This window comes from Caloenas nicobarica, chromosome 5 (assembly GCF_036013445.1).
Source record: "Caloenas nicobarica isolate bCalNic1 chromosome 5, bCalNic1.hap1, whole genome shotgun sequence".
NCBI lineage: Eukaryota > Metazoa > Chordata > Aves > Columbiformes > Columbidae > Caloenas > Caloenas nicobarica.
The window spans coordinates 2,115,060-2,137,941 of record NC_088249.1 but is presented as its reverse complement, the minus strand read 5'-3'; the positions used below and the strand labels follow the sequence as shown (position 1 = coordinate 2,137,941).

At 46.4% G+C, this 22,882-nt stretch overlaps 1 protein-coding gene across 1 annotated transcript in view; it reads right to left on the bottom strand.

Annotated features, from left to right (window-relative positions):
* Positions 1-3,115: 3,115 nt before the first annotated feature.
* The window catches only part of ARMH4 (armadillo like helical domain containing 4), a 68,781-nt gene continuing 49,014 nt past the window's right edge, over positions 3,116-22,882 (bottom strand). Inside the window, exons 6-8 of the mRNA XM_065635622.1 lie at positions 9,085-9,116; positions 3,384-3,518; positions 3,116-3,184 (exon numbers count right to left, since the gene is read on the bottom strand). Of these exons, the coding sequence (XP_065491694.1) occupies positions 3,116-3,184; positions 3,384-3,518; positions 9,085-9,116 (236 nt within the window). The remainder of the gene's footprint in view (positions 3,185-3,383; positions 3,519-9,084; positions 9,117-22,882) is intronic.

Sequence of the window (22,882 nt, the reverse complement as noted above, 5' to 3'; positions counted from 1 at the left end):
GTGGGACTGCTGATTTCTTAAGTTCATTACGTTGAGGAGAAAGAAGAAGAATCACAGAACAGTTTGGGTTGCAGGGCCCTCCCCAGCTCCCCCAGTGCCCCCCCTGCCATGAGCAGGGACATCTGCCCCAGCTCAGGTTGCTCAGAGCCCCGTCCAGCCTGGCCTGGGATGTCTCCAGTGATGGTTCAGCCACCGCCTCTCTGGCCAACCTGGGCCAGGCTCTCACCACCCTCAGGGGCAACAATTCCTTCCTCGTGTCCGGCCTGAATCTCCCTCCTTTAGTTTAAAACCATCACCCCTTGGCCTGTTGCAACAGGCCCTGCTAAAAAGTCTGTCCCCATCTTTCTTACAGGCCCCTTTTAAGTACAGAGAGGCTGCAATAAGAGACAGGGAAACTGTCAGTGTTTCCCAAAATGTGGATTTATCAGCACAACAAAAGGCCATGGCACCTCCCTGCCAGTCTTCCCAATCCATCAAACAGACAACCCAACCATAAAGCTCTTCCGGCGCTGCTGGAGCTGCAGGGCTCACACTCAGACCAGAAGCCTCGCTCAGCCATCCCTCCTCCTCCCGACCAGCCAGGAGCTCTGCGTTACTTAACTTGTGTCGTTGACATGAACAGGGAAGCAAGAGGAGCCTGTCCTTCACAGGCTGCTATTGCCAACACCTGCTGATCCCCAGCTGCTTGGGTCCTGCTGGTACATCTGCTCTGTTCTGCGGTATCGCTGACAGCTCCTCTTTTCCAGTGTTATTTTGATTCTCTCTTTCAGGCTACAGTTGCGTGATGCAACGGACTCAGCCAGCCCAGCTACCATCCTTTTTGCTCCAAGACTTGGCTGGACCAAGGTAAAGCAAGAACATCTTGCAGCTGCCTATGTAGCCTTGTTCCCAGCCTGCCTGGAGCTGTACTTAAAGGTCAAGCCTTTCTGGAGATGATCTCAAGCAAACCAGAATGGAGGAGAAGTCATTCCACCTTGCAACTTAACTCTCATCAGGCCTTGTCAGGAACAAATCATCAGAGAGCCCAAGGGACAATGTTTCCTGATTCCTACAAGACACCTCCCAACCACCTCCAAGCTCCAAGAGACCTGGGAATGAGAAGGAAATAGAGAGAGATCAGTCCAGAAGGAAATCTTCTTAGCTTGGACTGATCATTTGCTATGGAAGAAAGAGGTTTTAACTTTGGATAGAGGCTCCTGGACTTAACAGTGGGCTGTTAAAGATGTGGGGCTGCTTTTAGCAAGGCAAAATTCTCTTGGTCAAAGTTTCAGGAATGAAAAGGGAGAGATGCAAGCATTGTAGAGCCCTGTCTGGGAAAGCCCATTCTAGAGGGATTAGGGTACGAAGACTCCCCAAGATGTTGATGGAGCAGGTTTTACTGTGCCTCCCCCAACCCACACGCTCAGTGGGATGGGTGTGCGAGGGATCACGCACAGCTCTTCAACTGGAAGACTAGCATCAGTAGCAGCATGTTGAATATAGGTTGTCCTGCCTGTCCTTCTTGAGGTGATTCAATAGATGTGTGGGTAAGGCCTGTAGGAAAGAACCTGGGCTCTGAAGAGCACTGCTTGTTCAGAGATGAGCATCCCACCTGATGACCTCTGGTCTGGAGGAGGCCCTGACCCTCTCAAGAAAGCACTGAGCCTTAGGAGGGTCTTCTGAATGTCCTGTCTACCTTGCAAACCCACTCACATGCCCACAAGACACTTGCTTCCCATCATCTGTATGTGCCCTTCACAATCTGACAAGCCTTTTCACTTCTACAAGGGATTAAACCTGTACATACCCCTCCTCAAACTCTCATCCATCCCACTTCTTCAAAGACTCGGTGGGATTTAATCTCAGTAGATGTGCGGTCTGGCCTTATTTGTCTCGTCAGGTCTCCTTTGGCAACAGCCGCTGTTCCTTGTATGAAGAATGATTCCCTACACAACAGTGATTCCCACCTCATGAACACAGATATTTTGCATAAATGTCAGACTGAAGTCATTTCACAACCAGAAGCAGAAATAAAGTAACACAGCCCTCTTTCTAGCCATTTTGACATCATTAGCTATGAATCCCTCAACACCAACAGCCACCTGCTCCGCAGCCTTTGGTGCCTTTCTGCATTTGGTGGTCTGGAGACAAGACCCATCCAGATCCCCCAGAGGTGCCGCCGCTCATGCAGCTTTCAGGGGCTGAAAATTCAATTTCCAGTGGGTAAAGGAGACAGAGCTCCACTTTCATCTCTAGGTGAATGCAGCCTTGTGGAAGAGATGAACCAATAACTAGTGTCCTTCAAACAGGAGGCAGAAGCTGATGAAGCCCCTGACCTGTCTCTTCTCTTACCTACTTGCACGCTGAACAAAAGCTACGAGGTCCATGCAAGCCTATCCGTCAGTAGGTGAGCGCTGGTATTTATTGTGCTGTAACAGACAGTGCTGGTCGAAAATGGACTAAGATTTTTGTTGTGAATCAAGTGACAAGGCCATTCCCGTGTGTCTCCAAGAAGCGTGGAGCAGAGCTGAAGGAAGAAAGAAGGGGCGAGAGTCGGGGAACCGAGTGCAGAAATGTGCTTCAAACTGTACCAACACCACTGTACTCGGGCACTTCTCAGGTGGCAAGGGATACAGCTCAAGTGTATAACTCATTAATTAAGCAGAGCAGCTAATCTTAGCACTAATGAACTCTAGCTCAGGTTATGTAACATTTAAAAATTAACAAATCAGACAGAAGTCATTCACAGTAAAGATTTCCATTCCCGGGTTAGGTGAGAGCTATTGTTATGGTTAGATTACTGCCAGCCAGGACCAAAAACAGCACACCAGGATAACGGGAAAAAATAATCATCCATATGTATCAGCTCCAGCTGTAACAAGACGCGCTGTGGATCTGAATGAGGCGCCGGGTGCGAATGTGAAATCTCACTACGGTATCAAAACACACATCACTGGGCGGTACACGTAGAGCAGAGCATGCCGTTTCGCCGGGGTGGTACCGACCACTGCTCGGTGGCTCGGGGCGGTGGAGAGCAGCGATGCAGCAGAAAGTTGTTTGTTCTTTTTTTTTTTCTTTCCTCCCCCTCCCTCTTTTGAAAAGTCACGGACTCTCACAAAGGGCACTGCAGTTCGGTTCAAAATTCATCTTCAGAGCTGTCAGCTAAGAGCATGACTCGGTCTTGCATGCTGTTAAATTCCCGCTGCTGGAGGAAGAAGAGAAACGTGAAAGAAGTCCACATGCAAAAGGGAAATGAAGAGTATTTGCATCCCCCTCTAAGTCTAACCGAGACGTCCTGGACACTTCAACCCAAAGAAACCGTAACCAGGCTGCGCTCGTGTTACAGCGAAAATGGTTAAAAGGAGAGTAGGTGGGATTGGAGTTTTCCTTTGCAGTTGCCATACCTTTCTTTTATGTCTCTTCGAGCCATTTCTCCTTCGGCGATTCATGATCTTAATGCTGTAGAGTGCCCCTAGGATAAAAAGGGCTCCGGCTATTCCAACTCCTACAGGCACCAGCATCCCCGACATGTACCCAGCCTGTGTGGAAAAGAGAGAAGCAGAGCAGCGCTCACAAGACCATCCTTTCAGAGACGTTTTTCACCAGTCCAGGACTGTGATATATCCCTACACTGCTTTCGTCAAAGTTTATTGTACTTGGGTCTGTATCACCTGCCTGCAAGGGATGAGCCTGGCTTCCAGGATCAGTAAAAAAGGCCTCCACCAGCTTTACTCTAGGACCAAGTTGGTCCAGGAACATGGGCAGCAGGTGGAGGGAGGTGACTCTGCCCCTCTGCCCCGCTCGGTGAGCCCCCCCTGCAGTGCTGGGCCAGCTCTGGGGCCTCAGCACAGGACACACATGGAGCTGCTGGAGAGGGGCCAGAGGAGCCCCAGAAATGACCCGAGGCTGGAACAGCTCTGCTGGGAGGACAGGCTGAGAGAGCTGGGCTGTTCAGCTGGAGAAGAGAAGCTCCGGGGAGACCTTAGTGTAGACTTTCTGTACTTAAAAGGGGCCTGTAAGAAAGATGGGGAGAGACTTTTTAGTATGTATGTAGTAATAGGACAAGGGGTGATGGTTTTAAACTAAAGGAGGGGAGATTCAGACTGGATAGAAGGAAGAAATTGTTGGCCCTGAGGGCAGTGAGAGCCTGGCCCAGGTTGGCCAGAGAGGTGGTGGCTGAACCATCCCTGGAGACATCCCAGGCCAGGCTGGACGGGGCTCTGAGCAACCTGAGCTGGTGCAGATGTCCCTGCTCATGGCAGGGGGGCACTGGGGGAGCTGGGGAGGGCCCTTCCAGCCCAAACTATTCCATGATACCAGTAACACCACGGCTCACTCACCATCAGCTTTTGCTGACAGATATTGTCTTGTGATAGCCGAGACAGTGTTTGCCCACCTATAGGAGAGGAAGCAATTTTGGTGCAGATCTTCAAGCACTGGGGTGAAGTTTCTGTTAATATAGGTGCACATGTGATGGAAAACCTCAACGGCCAAGGGCAGGTAATCTCAAGCCACAAGAAAGAATTGTCACCACTCAAACAGCTTCACCACATGCTGTGTAAAGTAGGATGAGTGCTGCTCCAAGCTGCCCAGATACCACCAGCATAAACCAAGGCACAGGTGTATGTCTGGGGGCAGCGGGAGCAGGCAGAGGACAGCACGGTGCCGGCAGAAGAGCTGGTGTGTAAGAGGCACCAGGTTTGATGGCAGGTACCAGCCAGGGAGCAGGCAGAACGGGTGACGAGCTCTTTTTGGAGAATGGCTGCACTTTGAAGCACGCATGCTGACCTCCATCGTGGGAGGTGGATGGGAAACAGACCCAACATCCTCCTGGCCACCTCTGATTGCTGGAGTGTGTCTTATCGTGGTCAACCTGCTCAATGTACCTCCAGTAAAGAGTACAGGGTGTTCCAAGAAGATGGACCCAATTTGAAATCACTATATCTCTGCGAGCATGGACTGCCCGTGAATGAAACTCTTACCACTGCAAATGGTGGGACAGAGAGTTTCAAATTATTACTGTTTGATAACTCATTAACCCATTCGTAAGTTTTTGTGTAATTGTAAAATGCTGCCACTGTGAAAAATACTGGCTTGAAACTGGGTCCGTCTGTTTGAATGACCCAGTATTACACAGGCCTCGTGCTTCCCAGAGACACATTGGCATGGGGAAACCAAGTGCCCTGGGACGATAATGTTATGTCTCAGCATAGGGACAGCAGAAGCTGCTCCCAACACCTGCCGCTGGGTCTCTGAAGGAGCTGAAGCGCAAAGCCAGGCTGTGCTCCCTTTTTGCAGGAAGAAGCAGCAGTTTGCCCTCTCCCTGCCCAGATTGAAACTCATCAGCTTTGTACACAAAATCTTTCAACTAAAGGCTTTCACTTTGCATGGGAAAGGGTGGCTTGCATGAACAGGACAAGGACATAGAGAGCTGAGCTCTTCTCTCTGGTGACCAGTGACAGAACCCAAGGGAATGGCAGAAGATGCACCAGGGGAGGGTCAGGTTGGAAATTCAGAAAAGGTTCTTCACCCAGAGGTGCTGGACACTGGAACAGGCTCCCCAGGGAGATGTCACCACCCCAAGCCTGACAGTGTTCAAGAAGAGACTGGACAACGTCCTCAGACACACGGTGTGACCTGTGGGGTGTCCTGTGCAGGGACAGGAGCTGGACTCCATGATCCGTGTGGGTCCCTCCCAACTCAGGACATTCTATGATTCTGTGAGCTGTCCTTAAGGGAAGCCTGGCAAATGTAAATCAGCTCTAATTCATTAGCTATGACCCATATGTTTGCATTGCCCAATAAAAAAATATTAAGCATGAGTAATTTAAAATTACGCATTTAAAAACTTAATATTATACATTTAAACGTTATAAATCCTTTGGAAAATATTCCCAAGTGCATGTTATTTTATATATTACTACTTGAAATGAAAATTAAGCCAAGTTTTAAAGCACCAAATTGCTTCAGAATCCTCTTCAGCATCCTCACCTAATTCAGGCTGGGGGGCTCAGTGGAGTAAGGGTGGCACGTAAAACCTGGCTCCGTCCCTCTGACCGCTGCCTTTGTTCACACTGCAGGAATGGAGTCCTCTGCTGTGGCACTACAGCTTTACCCTTCGCCATCCGCTCCCCCCAAACCAGATTTTACACCTTCCAGGGGACGCACGCACAGTTCAGAGGATTATCAGACACCTCTCAGCAAGCCTCAGTCCATTGCTTACAACTGCTCATCGTCACCTGCACTCCCAAACCGCAATACAACTTAACAACACTTGCTTACACACTAATTGTTTCTCTTCCATAATCCACTGAGTTTTGGGGCAGAAAAAAAGCTATTAAGTGCACGCTGCCCTGCCTTCATACACTTGCCTTACAGGACATTCTATGATCCTGTTACCTGAAGAATGAAAATATCTGCTTTCATCTGGGGCAGACACAATGCTAACAAAGGCTGCTTTGCTCTCCCCAAACCCTCTAGATCCTGCTTGGGGCTTTAAATAATAACAACTTTGTGCCTGGAACCCAAGGCTTGAGGGATCTTCATCCACATCGTGCAGGTTCCCTGGATGCCCTCCCAGAACCCCAGCACACACGCTCGCAGGGGGGCTGTGCCTGCACCCCCGAAAAAGGAGGTTAGTGAGAACACAGATAAAAGACTATATCTCTGCGAGGCAATTAAGGTGCTTTAATTGGATGACCTAATTAGTGTGGCATGGGTTTTTCTATTTCTGGAACTTTGCTGCTGGCGTGGGTGGTGAGGGGAGACTGGAAATGGCTTTATAGCTGCTGCTCAGATGAGTTTCCATACCAGAAATCACTGAACTCTCTAGCCCATCCACAAGCCTTTATCACGCCTGGCCAGCCCATGCCCTTTTACAGGCTTCCCCCAACAGCTGGACCAACGATTTCAACCCCAAAACCTGCAACATGAAGCAGATCCAGGACCTGATGTCCCAGCCCTTCTGTGTCACGCAGCCCAAGTCGTGAGGGACTATCTGCAGTTGCTTGATCAGAAACCCCATTTCACTAGCAGCTCTGAAGCCACTTTTTTACCCCCTTGCCAATGGGGAAGATGCAGCTTCTTTACAGATCCCAGGGATGCTTTTAATACAGCCAATCCATGACTGTCCTGGCTCTGCTGGACTTCGAGATAACAGCAACAAAGGACTTCAGAGGGACATCACGTCCATTATTCAGCATGTCAAATGCAACGTTTGCCCAGTGTTTGCAGGAGACCAGACAATAATATGTTATAAATGTATTATAAATATACATATTCTATAAATCTGTCACTGACCCTACGCTCCCCAAGCCCTTCCCTCTCCCAGCAGGGCAGCCCTGATGGACACAGGAGGACACATCTCTCAGGGATGGGGCCATCATGTGCCAGGATCCTCTCCTGGGTGGAGGGATTGGAAAACAGAGGGCAGGGCTCTGCCAACAGCAAATGAGAGGGGCACATGTTATGACAGTGCTGATAAACTCAACAAGGAAGAGGAGGAAACCGGGCGAGCTGATTTTTTTGAGGGCGATTTGCTTCACCAGCCTGTGGTTGGGGGAGTGGTTTTTGTTGGGCTTTTCCAAGGTAAGGCATCAGCAAGGCAAAAGATCTGCTGCCACACATCTGCCATTCCTCAAAGGAGGGAGATGGCTCAGGGCCGAGTCTCTCAAGTGGCCACCAGCAGACCCCCAGTTACACCAATGCTTGTGCTGGGCACTGCCATGCAGTCCAACATCTACCTGCAAGAGGCTCAGACCCTACAGAGCAACTCCTTTGGAGACTGGACCATGCAACACCCACCTCTGCAATGAGGGAGGGCAGAAGTAGCCAACAAGGTGCCAAGAAGAAAGGCTCCAGTGAGAAGATGCCTGATGCCCCCAAGCTTATGTTGTGCCAATGGGTAGGTCTGGCATGAGCAGGTGACCCCTTCATGCTACATTCACTCCAGCCAGTCTTGGTGTCTGCTTTTTTTACCTTCGTTGGGAAAACCATTCTCTGCCCTTTCGGCGTTCGCTCAGGCTGAATCCCAGGCCAAGGTGCTCTGCTATGGGCATAGACCACACTAGACATGTCTCCTTCCTATTGTAGGCAGAAAAGCAACTCAACATGGGAGAGGCAGGAATCCGCCTCAAACCCTTCCACTCTCCAGTCCTGGAAAACAAATACCCAGACCCTGTCTCTCTGTCCAAATTTGATGGTAAGATGCTGCTGAAATTTGGTGGGGATCATGTGGGAAGGCTGAGCTCATCGACTAACAATCTGCTTAAGCTTAGAGACGTACTTTCAGGGGCTGGAGTTTCCTATCGAGTCATTATTCCTTGTGGTGGGTTTTTTTGTCTATTAACTCTGATCCTGTTCAAGAATTTCCAGGCTCTGTTGAGTCACAAAATGTCCTTGTCTTTAAACACTACCATCATCTCATTTCCAGCTTCATGGCTTCGCCATCATCAACACAACATTCGGAAGGTTTCACAACTATTTCAAAATGTTAATATTTGCCCTAGGGCAGCAAAGCCTAAAAAGCCATCACTGCCTGTGGCTGGCACGGCTCTTGAATTCATGGACCACCACTTTGTAACGCCAGGGAGAAAAGATCAGGGTCTGTTGTCTTTTCAGTCTCCCTGTGTTTGCTCTTTTTCCTTCCAGGAATTTGCAGCTCTTGTTGCATGTGGAGGCAGGAAAGTTCTCATCCAGAGGCAGTGGCATGGCACACAGTCTCTTACCAGGGAGGATCACTAGATCCTCTTGACTTGGATCTAGAACCAAGCTTAGGACTTAGAGAAAAAGGGTGGAGCTAAGTTAGAGGGCAATAAAAAAGTAACCCATGTAGTCTGAAGAGAAGGGGATTTTCTAGCGCAAAGAAGTCTATCAAATACCCCTCTCCCTACTCCTGCTCTTAGTTACTACTCATCGGAGATGTACTGTGGATTTACACCACTATATACAACAGCAGCATCTGGTTCATTTGCCTCCCAGAGAAAATTTTAAGCCCTTTCTCGATTGCCTTTGTAAAGATAATGAACTGCACTGACAAGAGTTTATTTATTCCTGCAAATAAAAGTGTTTTTCCTTTTAAAGTAATTGAAACACTGAGCCTCCTACCTTATCTTTCAGCTTCTCCATCCAGCTTCTCACTGAAAAATAAGACAAAAAAAGATGTAATCATGTTACTCATTGTATTAGTTAGTAAAGAATGATAATGATAGTATTAAAATAGACACTAATTAACTTGACAAGCTGCTAACACTTTTCTTTAGATTTCCTCTCTTCTCATTCATGAAAAAGAGCAAATGCAGCAATTCAACACAAGAAACACTTGAAGCGAGCTGGCAGGCAAGAATATCGCTTTTGCCTGTGCAATTCACATCTTCGGAGTGATTAAAAAAAGGAAGATTAAAAAAAGTATTTCGGGTTGTGTGTTTTTAACCAGCATTTCTCACACACACAGTGGGATGAAAACCTTACAGCGTGGCTATGCCCTTGCGCTGGCCTCCTCCACACAGATAACTTTCCCTCTTTTTGGCACAGCCTGTAACAATGCCTTAAAAAGTATTATTCCCTGTATTTTATTCCCCTTTTTTTTGAAAGCAGCCACTGTCTGCTTTGGGAAGTCACCAGAAAATATCGGAGGACTGGAATAGCACTGGAGGTGCTAAATTACTAAACCAAGTAAATTCATACTGCCATTACAGAGACTTTCATTTCCTAACAGTCAATATAAGTGCCATGAAATATGATACCCGAGAATTAAAAGTCTTTAATGGCATGTACTTTGGGATGAACTATTCGGCTAATCCCAAAGAAGCGCAAGGGCTGAGCAGTGGGGGCACGACTCATAAGCTCTGCAGGCGGCCGGATTCGTCTGCGCTGCACCAAGGACGAAATGCTCAGCCTTTGAGAGATCCGCTAATGTTTTAACGAATTCCTTCTCATAGGTAAGAGGCGAGAAAACAGTTAAATGCTGGGTTTTTTCAGGGTCCAGCAACTGTGTTTTAAGCCCCGCTCAAGGATCCCTGTTCCTCCAGGAGGACAATGCTGGAGGCACAAGGGGACTCTTGGATGCACCAGTGTCCTTCCGAGGGATATTTCTCCCAGGACACATTAGATCCCAAATGTAACACACCATTTATGGAGCGAGACCCTATTTCTGAGCCTGCCTTCTTAAAGAAGCTCCCTTCAAAGCTTTCATTGGCAGTATTAGAGCCTGTCTGTTGGCACAGGCACATACAGAACTCAGGGAACCACCCTACTGAAATGGGCTTTATGGGTGCAGCACCAGAAAACCACCTTTTTATCTCTCAAATACAATACGGAGAAGCACAGCAGCTAGGAAGTAATAAGACTCAGCTCAGACATCAGCATCGCTGAATTAAACCGCATCATTTTAACAGGTTCGAAGTAATTTCAACGCTCCTTTCTTAACTGCTAGTAATACAACACTTTGCAAACAGAAGGATCCCAAATTACCTGGAGGTGAAAAAAGTATAAAACAGGCACAGGAGTGTACACACAAGCTGACCTGTCTCTGAGAGGTAGCTAAGTAAAAAAATTTTGTTATCCGGGAGACGTACTCAGTCACCCACAGCACTAGAAGAGGATAAGATGTCTACTTTTACCACCCTTCCCACCATTAGTCCTGACCCGCATGGACTAAGCCATAGTAAACTCAGTTGATGAAGGTGCCATCTTCATCATCCTCTGCCAGTCCAAGCCTGCATGACTTGAATTTCTGGTATTTCACTCCCAGGGGAATACCAGAGGGGAAGGAAATGCAGGGTTCCCCTGGGCTGCGTTTCTCAGCTGGGTTTGTAGGTGTAACACTAAAACACTGAGTATAAACGTAGACTATTAAGGAGAGCCCCTACACCATTGCCTTTCTGACAGGCACGGGAACACCAAACACCCAGAAAATTCTGCTTAAAACCACAAATATTACAAACCAAAGGAACTCACCCCTAAATTCTTGCCAAAGAGCCTTCTCATGCTTTCACCTTTAACGATGCTATCATGTTTTATCCCAGGCGGAAGGGAAGAGGGTTGATGGTGACTCTCAGTCACGCAGTAGAATCATGGAATCATAGAATCATTTTCATTGGAAGAGACCCTCAAGATCATGGAGTCCAACCATAACCTAACTCCAGCACTAACCCATGTCCCTAAGAACCTCATCTATACATCTTTTAAACCCCTCCAGGCATGGTGACTCCACCACTTCCCTGGGCAGCCTGTTCCAATGCTTCACAACCATTTATGTGAAGAGTTTTTTCTTCATATCCAATCTGAACCTTCCCTGGCGCAACCTGGGGCCATTTCCTCTTGTCCTGTCACTTGTAACTTGGGAGAAAAGACCAATCCCCTCCATGATACAACCTCAGTAACAGCCAGTGTCAAAACCCCAGTGCATGATCTGAAGCGTTGCACCAACGTCCCCCCTGCACATCCAGACAGCTGCACGCGTCCACACGGTGCTGCTGTGATGCTCGGTTGGCCCCAACTCAAACTAAGCACAAAGCCTATTTTGACACGTCTTTCACAATAATTAGATGGGATCGGCGATTTCATCAATAGTTGACCCGCTTTCTTGCAGCCAAAAACAGTGCCTCTAAAGCAGCAATTAACTCCGGAGTATTTCTGACAAGTCGGAGGCAAGGACTGATCTAATAATATTCTACTACCTCTTTTCAACAAACACAAATTCCAGCTTTGTTCTCCTCTGCTCTGCAAAACGACAGCAGCACGTCCATTGGGACCCGCAGACACTACAGTACAAATCTTTGTTTGCTGTTTATACAATAGCTCATTATTAAAACCAACCTTTTCAGCCATGTAAAGCGCATGCCAGATGCCTCTGTGAATCAGCCTGAGCCGTGTTAAAAACATCAAACGTGATTTCTCCTCCAGCCTGGACGCCTCTCTGAGAGATGCTCTAACGCAGCCACAGGCTGGCTCTGGCTGGTTGAAAGCCCCTGACCTGTGCTAGGGGAAAATAATGGTCCCGAATTTGGAAGGTTAAGGCAGCAGGAGGTCAAAAACCTTCAATGTCCCAGCAGGATTTCACCCGTGTGCAGCATTAGCGGGTCCAGCTCTCCCGGGTAGGAGCGAACCCCTCAGATCTACAAGTCAAGTCAAGGAGCACCAGATTATCATGAATTACAAACACTTTTAATGCCACTAATGCACAAAACTGGTTAAACGCCTCCGAGGAAATGACAAGACAGTGTGCCATTGAAACCGAGCGCTTACTGCTGCAATTATTTACCCATATGTGGACACTGCGGGGTGTGGGTAGGAGATAAAGCACTTTTTCAAGTTAGAATTGATATCTGTGCTAAATGGCTAACATCAATTAATTCTGGACTTCAGACTCTAATTATGCATCACCATCCATAATTAATATTCTGGACTTGGTCGTGGAAGAAGAACATTGTGGATGCTACCTTCTCATAAAAATACAACACTCTCCAAGAACACTAGGTGACTTGCCAATGAGGCCAAGCAAATAATTAGTAAAAAATACTCTAATCCATGTATTTTTCATACTCTCCTTTGTTTGTTTTTTTTCTTCCCTGATAACTGAAAAATACTCTATTTAGACTGTATAAATGTAACTACTCCTGCATTTATATAATCCTAAAATTACATTCGGCCTTTGGATGGCAACCGCGAGGCTGATGTGGCCCCCGGTGAAAATGAGTTTGACACCCCTGCTCTAATCCATGTATTTTTCATCGTCTCTTTTTTTTTTTTTTTTTTTCAGTCCCTGATCACTGAACATCCTGAAAAAATGACAACAATCTTTGGGTGCGAAATCGCTAGCAAGTGTCTGCAGTGCTGGCTTGTCTTCCGTGGCATTTCAAGGACAGTGACTAGTCCCAGCTCTGCCTCGGCTTAATTTTGATCCCTTGGTTTCATGGGGAACTGAGTGAGATGAGTGTGGAGCACTTCTGAAAATTACATACATAATCCGACATTTCCTCAGTGATTTATATAATGTCTGCATCTCTGCAAATTAATTTTAAATAATATATAGCTTAAGATTAAGCAGGTCAGGAGCATGGAGGAGGAGCACGGTTGTCTAGCACTGGCGTCAGAGCAGCCCAGGATGAATTCAGACAGTTACAGATGCACCGTGCTATTTTTAGCCTTTTTTACCCAGCTTTCCCCTTTGAAATGTGCAGCCAGCTATTAAAAAGCCACGGTGCCAACTGAAGAGGTCAAGCTCATTTGCAGAGTTAAGCAGCAACCTGCACTGCCTGCCCGGCCCGTCCTTGGAGGAACTTGGTCCAAAGGGACAGTCAAAAAGCCCCATGAGAAAAACCTTTCTAAAATTTCAGGTTTTGCCAGATGCAGGTTGAAGGTTCAGGAGGTGATAGGCGGCATTTGAGGGTCTGCGGCACATGGCAGTGGATGGCCCAACATCTCCTTTCACTGCTGAACTGTGTCCTACAGCTTTGCATCCCTGCAAGAATAGATTCAGTCAGCGTACTCAAGCTGCTCGGTCATTTTTTTGTGGGGCTCCTCTTTACCAAGCGGGTGATCAGATATAATGTACAATGGAGAATTGAGGTGGAAGAGGTTTGGAAGCTGCCTCCAAGTCCAGCTGGAAGGACCCTCTGACAACAAAGCATTTGCATGATTTACATCAGGGACAAACCCAGTATTTGCCAGTCCTGACCAAAGAAAATGAAATTAATGTAGGATGACAGCCCATATTCACCACAAATCTAAACCACACTGACGCTTTCCTCCCAGGGAAGAGTGTGACCTCCTGGTGCTCTGCTCGGGGATCTGGCAGCACCCTCAGCTTATGGCCCTGCAAAGTCTCACTACAAACAACTCACCTGAAAGGAGAGGGGATGTTAACTGAGGACAAAGTTCTGGAAAAAGCACACAAAGCATTTACTACACAGTGGTTCCCATGGCTACTGTGCAGCCCCACCATGGGAAAAAGCGGGTCCACGTGTACCGTTACTAGCTGTGCTCTCCTTCCGTGAACCTTCGTTCGCAACCTCACTTCTCGGTGCTGTTCAGAGGACTGTCCACCTTCAAATAAGCTCGTTGTTGGTCAGGTCTCTTGAACTCCCTTTTATTCTGGAAGTTGCAGGGTACTGGGTGCCAGAGCCAGGCTCTGCCTTTAAGCCTCACCATAAATCATCGTCAAATCCCTCGCCAAATGCTTTCCCTTGCTTCCCTCACCACCCCCCTCTGAAATCAGGAGCACAAGTCCTCTGGGCTTCATGCTTTGCCAACTTTTAGTAATCCTAATTGCCTAATTATCCACTCCAATGGAATGATAAAGCTGCTTAATAATTCTGTTCATTTCTCATTCATTCTCGGATAAGAAAATGCAAAGATTTTACCTTCTGGTAGAGATTTCAATCAATAATTCATGCTCTCCTGCCATCAGTTCTGACTCCCTTTTCCCCTCTTGTATATCCTGCTGCTTTATCTTATCACTTTAGTTCCATCCTATCACACTGTTTTAATTATATTCCCATTTTTAATCATGATCTCAAGCAATTCTATTTTTCCATGGCAAAACCAGTACATTATCCCTCTGCCCTGTGCATCTTGCTGTATTTTCAAATCCAGCATTTACATCTAAATTCCAGAACTTTATCTTGATACCGATTGGTACATCCAGCACAATTCTCCACCATGACCACCAGACCAGCGGTGAAAATGTGGCACCCAAGCTCCCATCTGCTCTCCAAAGGGCAGAGAAAAGGCCTGAAGGATGGTTTTATGGTTAGGCTGGAGCTCAAGTAACCTGACTCAACCTTTGTATCTGTAATTCCCTAAGTGCAATAAGCTGGGAGAGCTGCACCAAGCTTCATTCTGAGCAATCAGAAAATACCAGTCACCCCCATAGGCTCAGGGCGTCAAAAGATTTTGATCTAACAGTTCCTGTTAATTGCTTTCACATCTGTGAAACCAGAGACACTCCTATCTCGGGAACCAGAGAAGTTGTTTGAGGACAAGGCCCCCACTGCAGCAGGTGACCGTCCCCACCGCAAGTGACCTGTGCACCAGACAAGATGCAGCAGACAAAGATGGATGGAGCCAAGGAGCAGAGAGAGCAGCAATTTTTGAGCACTGGAAACGCCTGCCGTGGATGTTGGGTTTGCTCTGCCTTCCTCTGGCCAGGACAAGGTTTTTGTCCCACCCACAGATACGGTTGTTGTAAGGTAGGAAAAGCCTGGCTTGGCGTATTTGCAACAGCACAGAAATTGTAAATACGTAGTGAGGAGGCTTTGTGTAGGTCATGGTACAGTGAAAGGTAGCTGCACCTTGCAGCTGATGCAGCTCAGCACATCTCCCATCGCCTCTTTCCCCAGGACAAACTCATTCACCTCTTCCATGCCTGGCTGCTACCCTGCTCTCCCTGTTCCCCGTCATGAAATGGCTGGGGTTTGGAGCTACTTCTGGCTGGAGCTAACAACTCGTGGTAGTCAGGAGGAGTAAAATTTGTCCTTGATGGTTAGACTTTGCTAGAGACCCGGCTGCCAGAGCAGCTGCCTGTATAAACCTCTGCAGTGAGAAAATGGGACATTACTGTCCTCTAGAGCACCTGTTCAACCTCCGTTACATACACTGGAGCAAGAGATTTGCTATAGTTAGTCCTCCTCTTCCCTCACTTACATGCACAATTTCCAAGCTGTATTCCTCACTCCAGCAGAGGAGAGCTGGTTAAAATGTAAAAAATAGAGAAAAATCAGTCCATCTACACCAAGCAATTTGCCCTATTAAGCTTGAGAGGTAGGACTGCGCAAACCTCATGAAGTTCAACAAGGCCAAGTGCAAGGTCCTGCACGTGGGTCAGGGCAATCCCAAGCACAAACACAGGCTGAGTGGAGAATGGATGGAGAGCAGCCCTGAGGAGAAGAACTTGGGGGTGTTGGTTGATGAGAAGTTCAACAAAGAGCCGGCAATGTGTGGTCACAACCCAGAAAGCCAACTGCATCCTGGCCTGCATCAAGAGAGGCATGGCCAGCAGGTCAAGGGAAGTGATTGTCCTCCTCTACCCCACTCTGGTGAGACCCCCCCTGTAGTCCCGTGTCCAGCTCTGGGGTCTCCAACATAAGAAGGACATGGAACTGCTGGAGCGAGTCCAGAGGAGGCCACAAAGATGATCAGAGGGACGGAACACCTTTGCTGTAAGGACAGGCTGAGAGTTGGGGTGTTCGGCGAGGAGAGGAGAGGAGAGGAGAGGAGAGGAAAGAGAAGAGAAGAAAGAAGAGAAGAGAAGAGAAGAGAAGAGAAGAGAAGAGAAGAGAAGAGAAGAGAAGAGAAGAGAAGAGAAGAGAAGAGAAGAGAAGAGAAGAGAAGAGAAGAGAAGAGAAGAGAAGAGAAGAAGAGGAGAGAAGCGAAGCGAAGCAAAGAGAAGAGAAGAGAAGAAGAGGAGAGAAGAGAAGAGGAGAGAAGAAGAGGAAAGAGAAGAGGAGAGAAGAAGAGAGAAGAGAAGAGAAGAGAAGAGAAGAGAAGAGAAGAGAAGAGAAGAGAAGAGAAGAGAAGAGAAGAGAAAAGAGAAGAGGAGAAGGCTCTGGGGACACCTTTTAGTAGCCTGCCAGTACCTAAAGGGGACCTACAGGAAAGCTGGAGAGGGACTTTTTACAAGGGCATATAGCGATAGGACAAGGAGTAATGGCTTTAAACCAAAAGAGGGGAGATTTAGATCAGTTATAAGGAAGAAATTCTTCCCCACGAGGGTGCTGAGGCCCTGGCACAGGCTGCCCAGAGAAGCTGTGGATGCCCCATCCCTGGGAGCGTTCAAGCCCCGGCTGGACGGGGCTCTGAGCAACCTGGTCTAGTGGAAGGTGTCCCTGCCCATGGCAGGGGGTTGGAACTAGATGATCTTTAAGGTCCCTTCCAACCCAAACCGTTCTGTGATTCCGTTACCTTACAGATTCCACCCATTTCTCTTGCAGGTAAGATTTTATTTTAAATGAGTCTAGCAAGAACAATTTTGCAGAAACGCTCCGTGCTTCACCTGCTCAGCTCTGAGAAGTTAATGGCACAAGGCTGCATCGGCTCCTTTTCCCTAAAAAATACGTTTGCCAATTTACTCACTAGAACAAACAAATAATACAGAAAACAGCATTTGGCTGGGAGGCGGCTTATTTTTAATTCCAGAAAAAAAACTATTTCTACTCAATGGGAATGTTGATGAATGCATTTCCCCACATGCCCAACTCAAGAAGACTTGAACGGCCAAATAATCAAACAAAAGTCAAACTGACAATTACTATTTGGTTTTCAGGAAAAAAAAGAATGTTGGGTGAACTTTGAATTAATAAAGTGAACTTTACTAATTACCATGAAACTGTCTGGCTTATTAACTGTACCGACTACAACCTTTCCCTGTCTGCCCAGCTACAGCCCAAGCCTGGCTGCACATTGGGAGGGACAACTTGCCGTGCTCACCCAGAAAGAAGCTCAAATTGTCTTCCCAGCTCCTTCCCTGACCTCAGCAATCCTTACGACACTGCCTTCCCCATGCCATTAGGTCAGGTTTCTCCTTTTCCGTTGCACTTTTTAGGCTGTTTTCCACTTGGATCTGCCCGCACCGAGTGGCCACTTGCTGAGGCTGGCGAAGGCACTGCCCTTCTCTGTAAACTCAGTTCTTCTCTGGTGCCTTCAAAACACTTGTTGACATAGACAAACTGTTTGTTTCTCCCTAAATGGAACCAAACAGGCTCAAGATGTTAAAACAAAGCCAAGGTAGAAAACCTTTCCAAATCCTAAGTGTAAAAGGTATCAGCAGGACGCTGCTGTGAATTGGCTGTCACAACTTGTTGTACAATTAAACATTTACTGCATTGCACCATGTCCAAAAGTTGTGTGCACTCTGGTAGAGGAAATGCAGATCTTGCTCATGGAAACATCAACGTGTCCACCAAAGCAAATGCTGGACCAGGTTCTTCACCGTTCTGGCCTGGCACAGCTCCTAGAGCAACACATGGACTTACCACCAGCAAGGATCTGCCCTGCTTTAGCTAATGGGCTTTCTTGTGGGCTGAAAATGTTCATATTCACCAGCTTTCACTCATGACATAGTCACAATGTCCATATTGGGAATATAACCTATTCCTAAAAACTGAATTGGGATGCCTTATCTACTAACTGGCTCTGCCACTTGTAGCTCGCCCTCCTCCTCTGTAAAACGCATGTCACCACCTGAAAGGGAAAAACTGTTTGCAAGACTTAATGTGTATCCCATGAAACTTCAGGCAGCTATCCGAGATGCCCAAATTAAAAGTCTATCTACCTTCAGCTCCCAGAATCACTGAGAGAGATTGACACTTGCACAGTGTCATCCACCCAGGTTGGCCAGAGAGGTGGTGGCTGAACCATCCCTGGAGACATCCCAGGCCAGGCTGGACGGGGCTCTGAGCAACCTGAGCTGGTGCAGATGTCCTTGCTCATGGCAGGGGGGGCACCAGATGGGCTTTGAATATCCCTTCCAACACAAACTATTCTATGATTCTATGTGATGTTATCTTCTGTCCCTCCCTCTGTACTCCAGCCTCCATACCACTGGTCTTACTGGACCAAGCAAAGATAAATACCTTAAAAACTTCTAAAAAAAAGCTAAAATGCAACGGCTGCTCTACAACATAAATACGCCACAACTGCAAGATCTAATATCCTGAAGCTAAAAGAAAATACGGCGCGGTCTCACAGGCAATGGTGAAAACCCCCATTTAAAACTCCAGCCCCTGGGTTCCCTTGGCTGAGACACAACAGACCCTCATTTGGGTCTCCAGGGCTTCCAAGCTTCTCACAAGGCCTTCATGCTGCATGTCTTCTTCAGCTCCTCTCCAAGGGAAGCAGAATGCATGAAGTGGGGTTTCACGGCAGTTTTTTGTTCATCTTGTTGCTCTTTTGAGATTTTTAATCCATTCTCTGGGCTACGGGAGGCCAGGTTAATAGTCCTTGCACTGAGCAATGGGGGCACTTGCAAAATAAAACCTCTGTACAGCAAAACTTTACAAGAATTCAGAGTGCAGGGATTAGCAAAAACTCTGGAACAGCTCTGAAAAAAGCACTGAAAAAGCACATGAAGGCTTTCTTTCACAGGACACGTGGCTCTTCAATTGCTGCTTTTATGTAGTAATAGTTGGGTAGCGGTACGTAAATAAATGATACACAAGAGCTGTCTTAAAAAGGGTATTAAAGCTGCAAAGTCAAGACTCATGAGTAAAGAAACACTCCATTTTGTATATTCAGCAGGATGCCATTTCTAATTGCACATTACTTTTTCCTCAGAGGTCTCCAGTAAAAAAAATTACTAGTGGTTTCTTTTTATCTTCTCTTCATCCACTGGAGCAGGTGAACTCCTTTTGCTAAAATTTTCTTTAAAAGTCTAGGGCAAGCACCATGGAAAAAGTTTCGGTCCAAATAGTTAAAATTCAGTAATGTTTAATCACGAACTAGAATATAAAAAATCCAACAAATTTAATGATTGGCATGGCTGTTATTGCCAGGTAAGCCACACGTGTGTGCAGATTTACATGGCCATGCCCTGTGGGGGAAGCACAGTAAGCATAAGTAAGTTCCATAGTAAGCATATCTCCACATTTTTTAAAAAGCTTTAAGGTAAGATGAGATCCTTAGTTGCCTGTTTCCTGATTTACAGCAGCTGAGGACGTTGCCCGAGAACATAAATTCTTCCTACTGCCAGCAGGCTCTGTGTTGTGTTTGCAATCTGCTCAAATTGTCTTGGGGATCAGAGAAAATAAAGAGGGATAAATACCGCATGGAGCTGCCCTGTGGCAGTTGAGAAGCTGTGGCATCTGATGCTGCCGAGAGCCAAACTGCAAAGATGGGTCAGGGATCTTTATACTTAAATTAAGCCAAAGTTTTAGCCCTTTCTGGCACCAAGTCCCCCTAAAATCGCCGGTGGGTTTTCCTGAGCTACAACTGTAGGATTTAACTCCGTATACTCGTAGGAAAAGAACACGAAATGGAAACTGGTCCCATGCTACCTTTTAATGCCCATATTTCAACAAGCCTATTTTCCACTCCGTAACCCAGCACCCTTTCCCATAATCTGGGAAAGACAGATACATTTTTGCAAAATTAAACATTTTTGCAAATTAAAACTAAATGGCAGGGGAGTGAAAAAGCTGGAGAGGCTGCAGACGGAGAGCACCTCACGCATCTCTCTGATCAACAGCATCTCATTTCTATTGCAGGATGGCAGCAAAGCAACGGTTGCTGTTATTTGACTAAATACCTTCCAAATTTACAGCTGAAGCCACGTGATTTTCCCCTCTACAAAGAGGAGAGAGAATTTCTCCGTGCGGCTACTCAAGCCGCTTGTTCAGCCCTCTCTAAATGCAAGTCACACCGACTTCCCGTCCTCCCGACAGAGCCCGTGTCCTTATCTGCTGTAAAGGATCAGCAGCTAAACTGCAAAATTTCTTTCTGTACTTCAGTTTATGTCTGATGTTAATCAGGCTCAGAAAAGATTCTTGGTTCGCTTTTTTTTTTTCCTTCCATAAAGAGCAAATGTAATTTTCAGAATCATTTTTCCTGGAGACACTGTATGAAGGATTTGCCTGCAGCAAGCAAGGCTGAAATAGGGAGTTTTCCATTTTTGTATTTAAGAAAAAGTATGCCCTTTTCTTATTTCAAGTTTTGGCCTTTATTTTGTCTGGCACGATGCAGCATTCTTCATGAAACGACATAAAGATCAATAAAGTACTAAATGGGTGGAAATGAAAATGATAGAGTTGACCTTTAAAGGAAAAAATAGATACTGAACTGTGTTTTCAGCAAACAATTATTCTAGTAATTAAACCACAAAGCCCTGAGCATCGATTAGATGCTAGAAATAAAATCTGATTATCGCAGAGACTGATTTTAATGTAAATACTTAGGAACACAAGCACTATCCAGAGTTAGTTGCAAAAGGAAAATGCACTTGCTTATATTTGCTAACAGAAAAAGTCTGACCCCATATTCCTCTTGCATCAAGAACTGAACATCGATTCCCACTGTGATTCGATGCTCTTGTGATGAAACGCCAAATGGGGACTTAAGGTTCCTGACACCGGTTCGATAGCCTCGCAATTGACTTCTTGTATAACCACAGGCACGTAAATTAATCTCTGTTATTCCATTTCTCGTCCTTACCATGAATATTAAGGGTATAATATATATAATATTTAGTAGGTCTTTTCTGTTTCAGTTGTGAGTTCTGCCAGAGCCTCTTCCTACATATTTTAGTAGCTCCTACTGTTACACCTTCATCTGGATGTGACGTTCTAGAAGCTAATACAGTGCAAATACTAAATCGTAAAATGGTCTTATTCAGAAACAAATGCTCTTTAGGAGGCCATTATTTTAAGTATCAAAGTATGTAGGGTGCTAGAGAAAAACAAATATATTCTCTACTCCCTACCCTCATTAGTATCCACTCAGACTATATGACCTGTTCTTGAAGATAGAACATGCAAAAAAGTTTTTAACAAACATTTGCAAGGAGAAGCAAATTGTCTAATAAATATAGGACCAAAGAGGGAAGAATTCTGCTGCTCAGAAAGCTGCTCTGAGCATCTATTTGTGACAGAAATGGAAGCCGATCTTACTCCTGCTCCAGGAAGGAACATGAAACATGGGACAGCAGATCAAACTCAGCCTTTCCCTACGTGGTGAAACTCCACTAACTTCAGCAGAGTTGCACCATTTCCAGGTACACTGCCACATCATACACCTGTAGTGTCCACTGATACCTTCAATAACATCAGGAAAATTGTGAATGCTGCCAGGAGAAGCCCAGCTCCAGGGAGGAGGCGATACCCAACTGCAACTCATCAACTTGTGCCCACCTGGTGCCAATGAAGGGTCCCCAAAATGATGCTGCTCCATTTAATTCACATAAGGCCTTACTTACTGTCCGCTAAGGCCAACATGAACCTGACCAAAGACTCAGACATACTATATATTAAGCCCAAAATGGTCAACACCCATCGTCACTGACGGTAAAATTCACAACTGTGAAGGCTGAAAATTTGCAGAGCAAAGCATCCTTATCCAGCTGGGGAAGAAGAGAAGAAAAATGAAACAGTTTCATTAGGCAGGTGAAGAAAGTGAATGGGTTTTCCCAAAATCTCTCCCAGTCACCTGTAATGTTCACGGTAGAACTATGGGGATGGGGAAATTGCAAAGAGAATGAGCAAAGAGCAAAGCAAATCCATGGAGAGAGAACATGGAAATGGCAGGATCTGACTAGAAACACAGGGATTTTCCCTTGTGCTTACACTTTCCAATGATTTATTCCCGCTGTCTACAAATGGCTTCTGTCACTGGCAGATTTTATCCCCTAAAAAACTCCAGAAATTATGGCATTCTTGGGAGGGCAGGTCATTGAGAAGGTCGCGGGAGAGCCGGGTACCAGGAGAGTAATCAGGAGACTCTGAGCTCCAGGAAAGCGATGGCACAAACATACTTGATGTCTGGCAGTGAGGCAGACAGGGAGGTAATGACATGCAGCATCATTCCAAGGCAGCATGAATGACACTTTCTACTCGCTGCAATCCGTTTTGAATGAATGCCACCGCCCTCAATTTCCAGCATATGAAGCAGGAGGGGAAAGTCCTCTGTGTACATCCCGTGAAGTCACGTAAGACCAGGCTAAACTAGAAGGCAGGCGACAGGATCAGATGAGTCGGAAAGTGTTACTATAGCACTGACTAAAAGGAAATATAAATCAGAAATTCTCATCGTACCAGGTTGCTTGGTGCTACAGGAACCAGAGTGCCCGTGCCAGAGTCTGGCAGCTGTCTGACAATAATTTCTTACAATGATTTTTGATGATGGTTTCCCAGGGGAAGGGGCTCAGGTTAAGGAACATTTTGACGGGATTTTGGGGTTGAACTCTCACCTCCCGGGC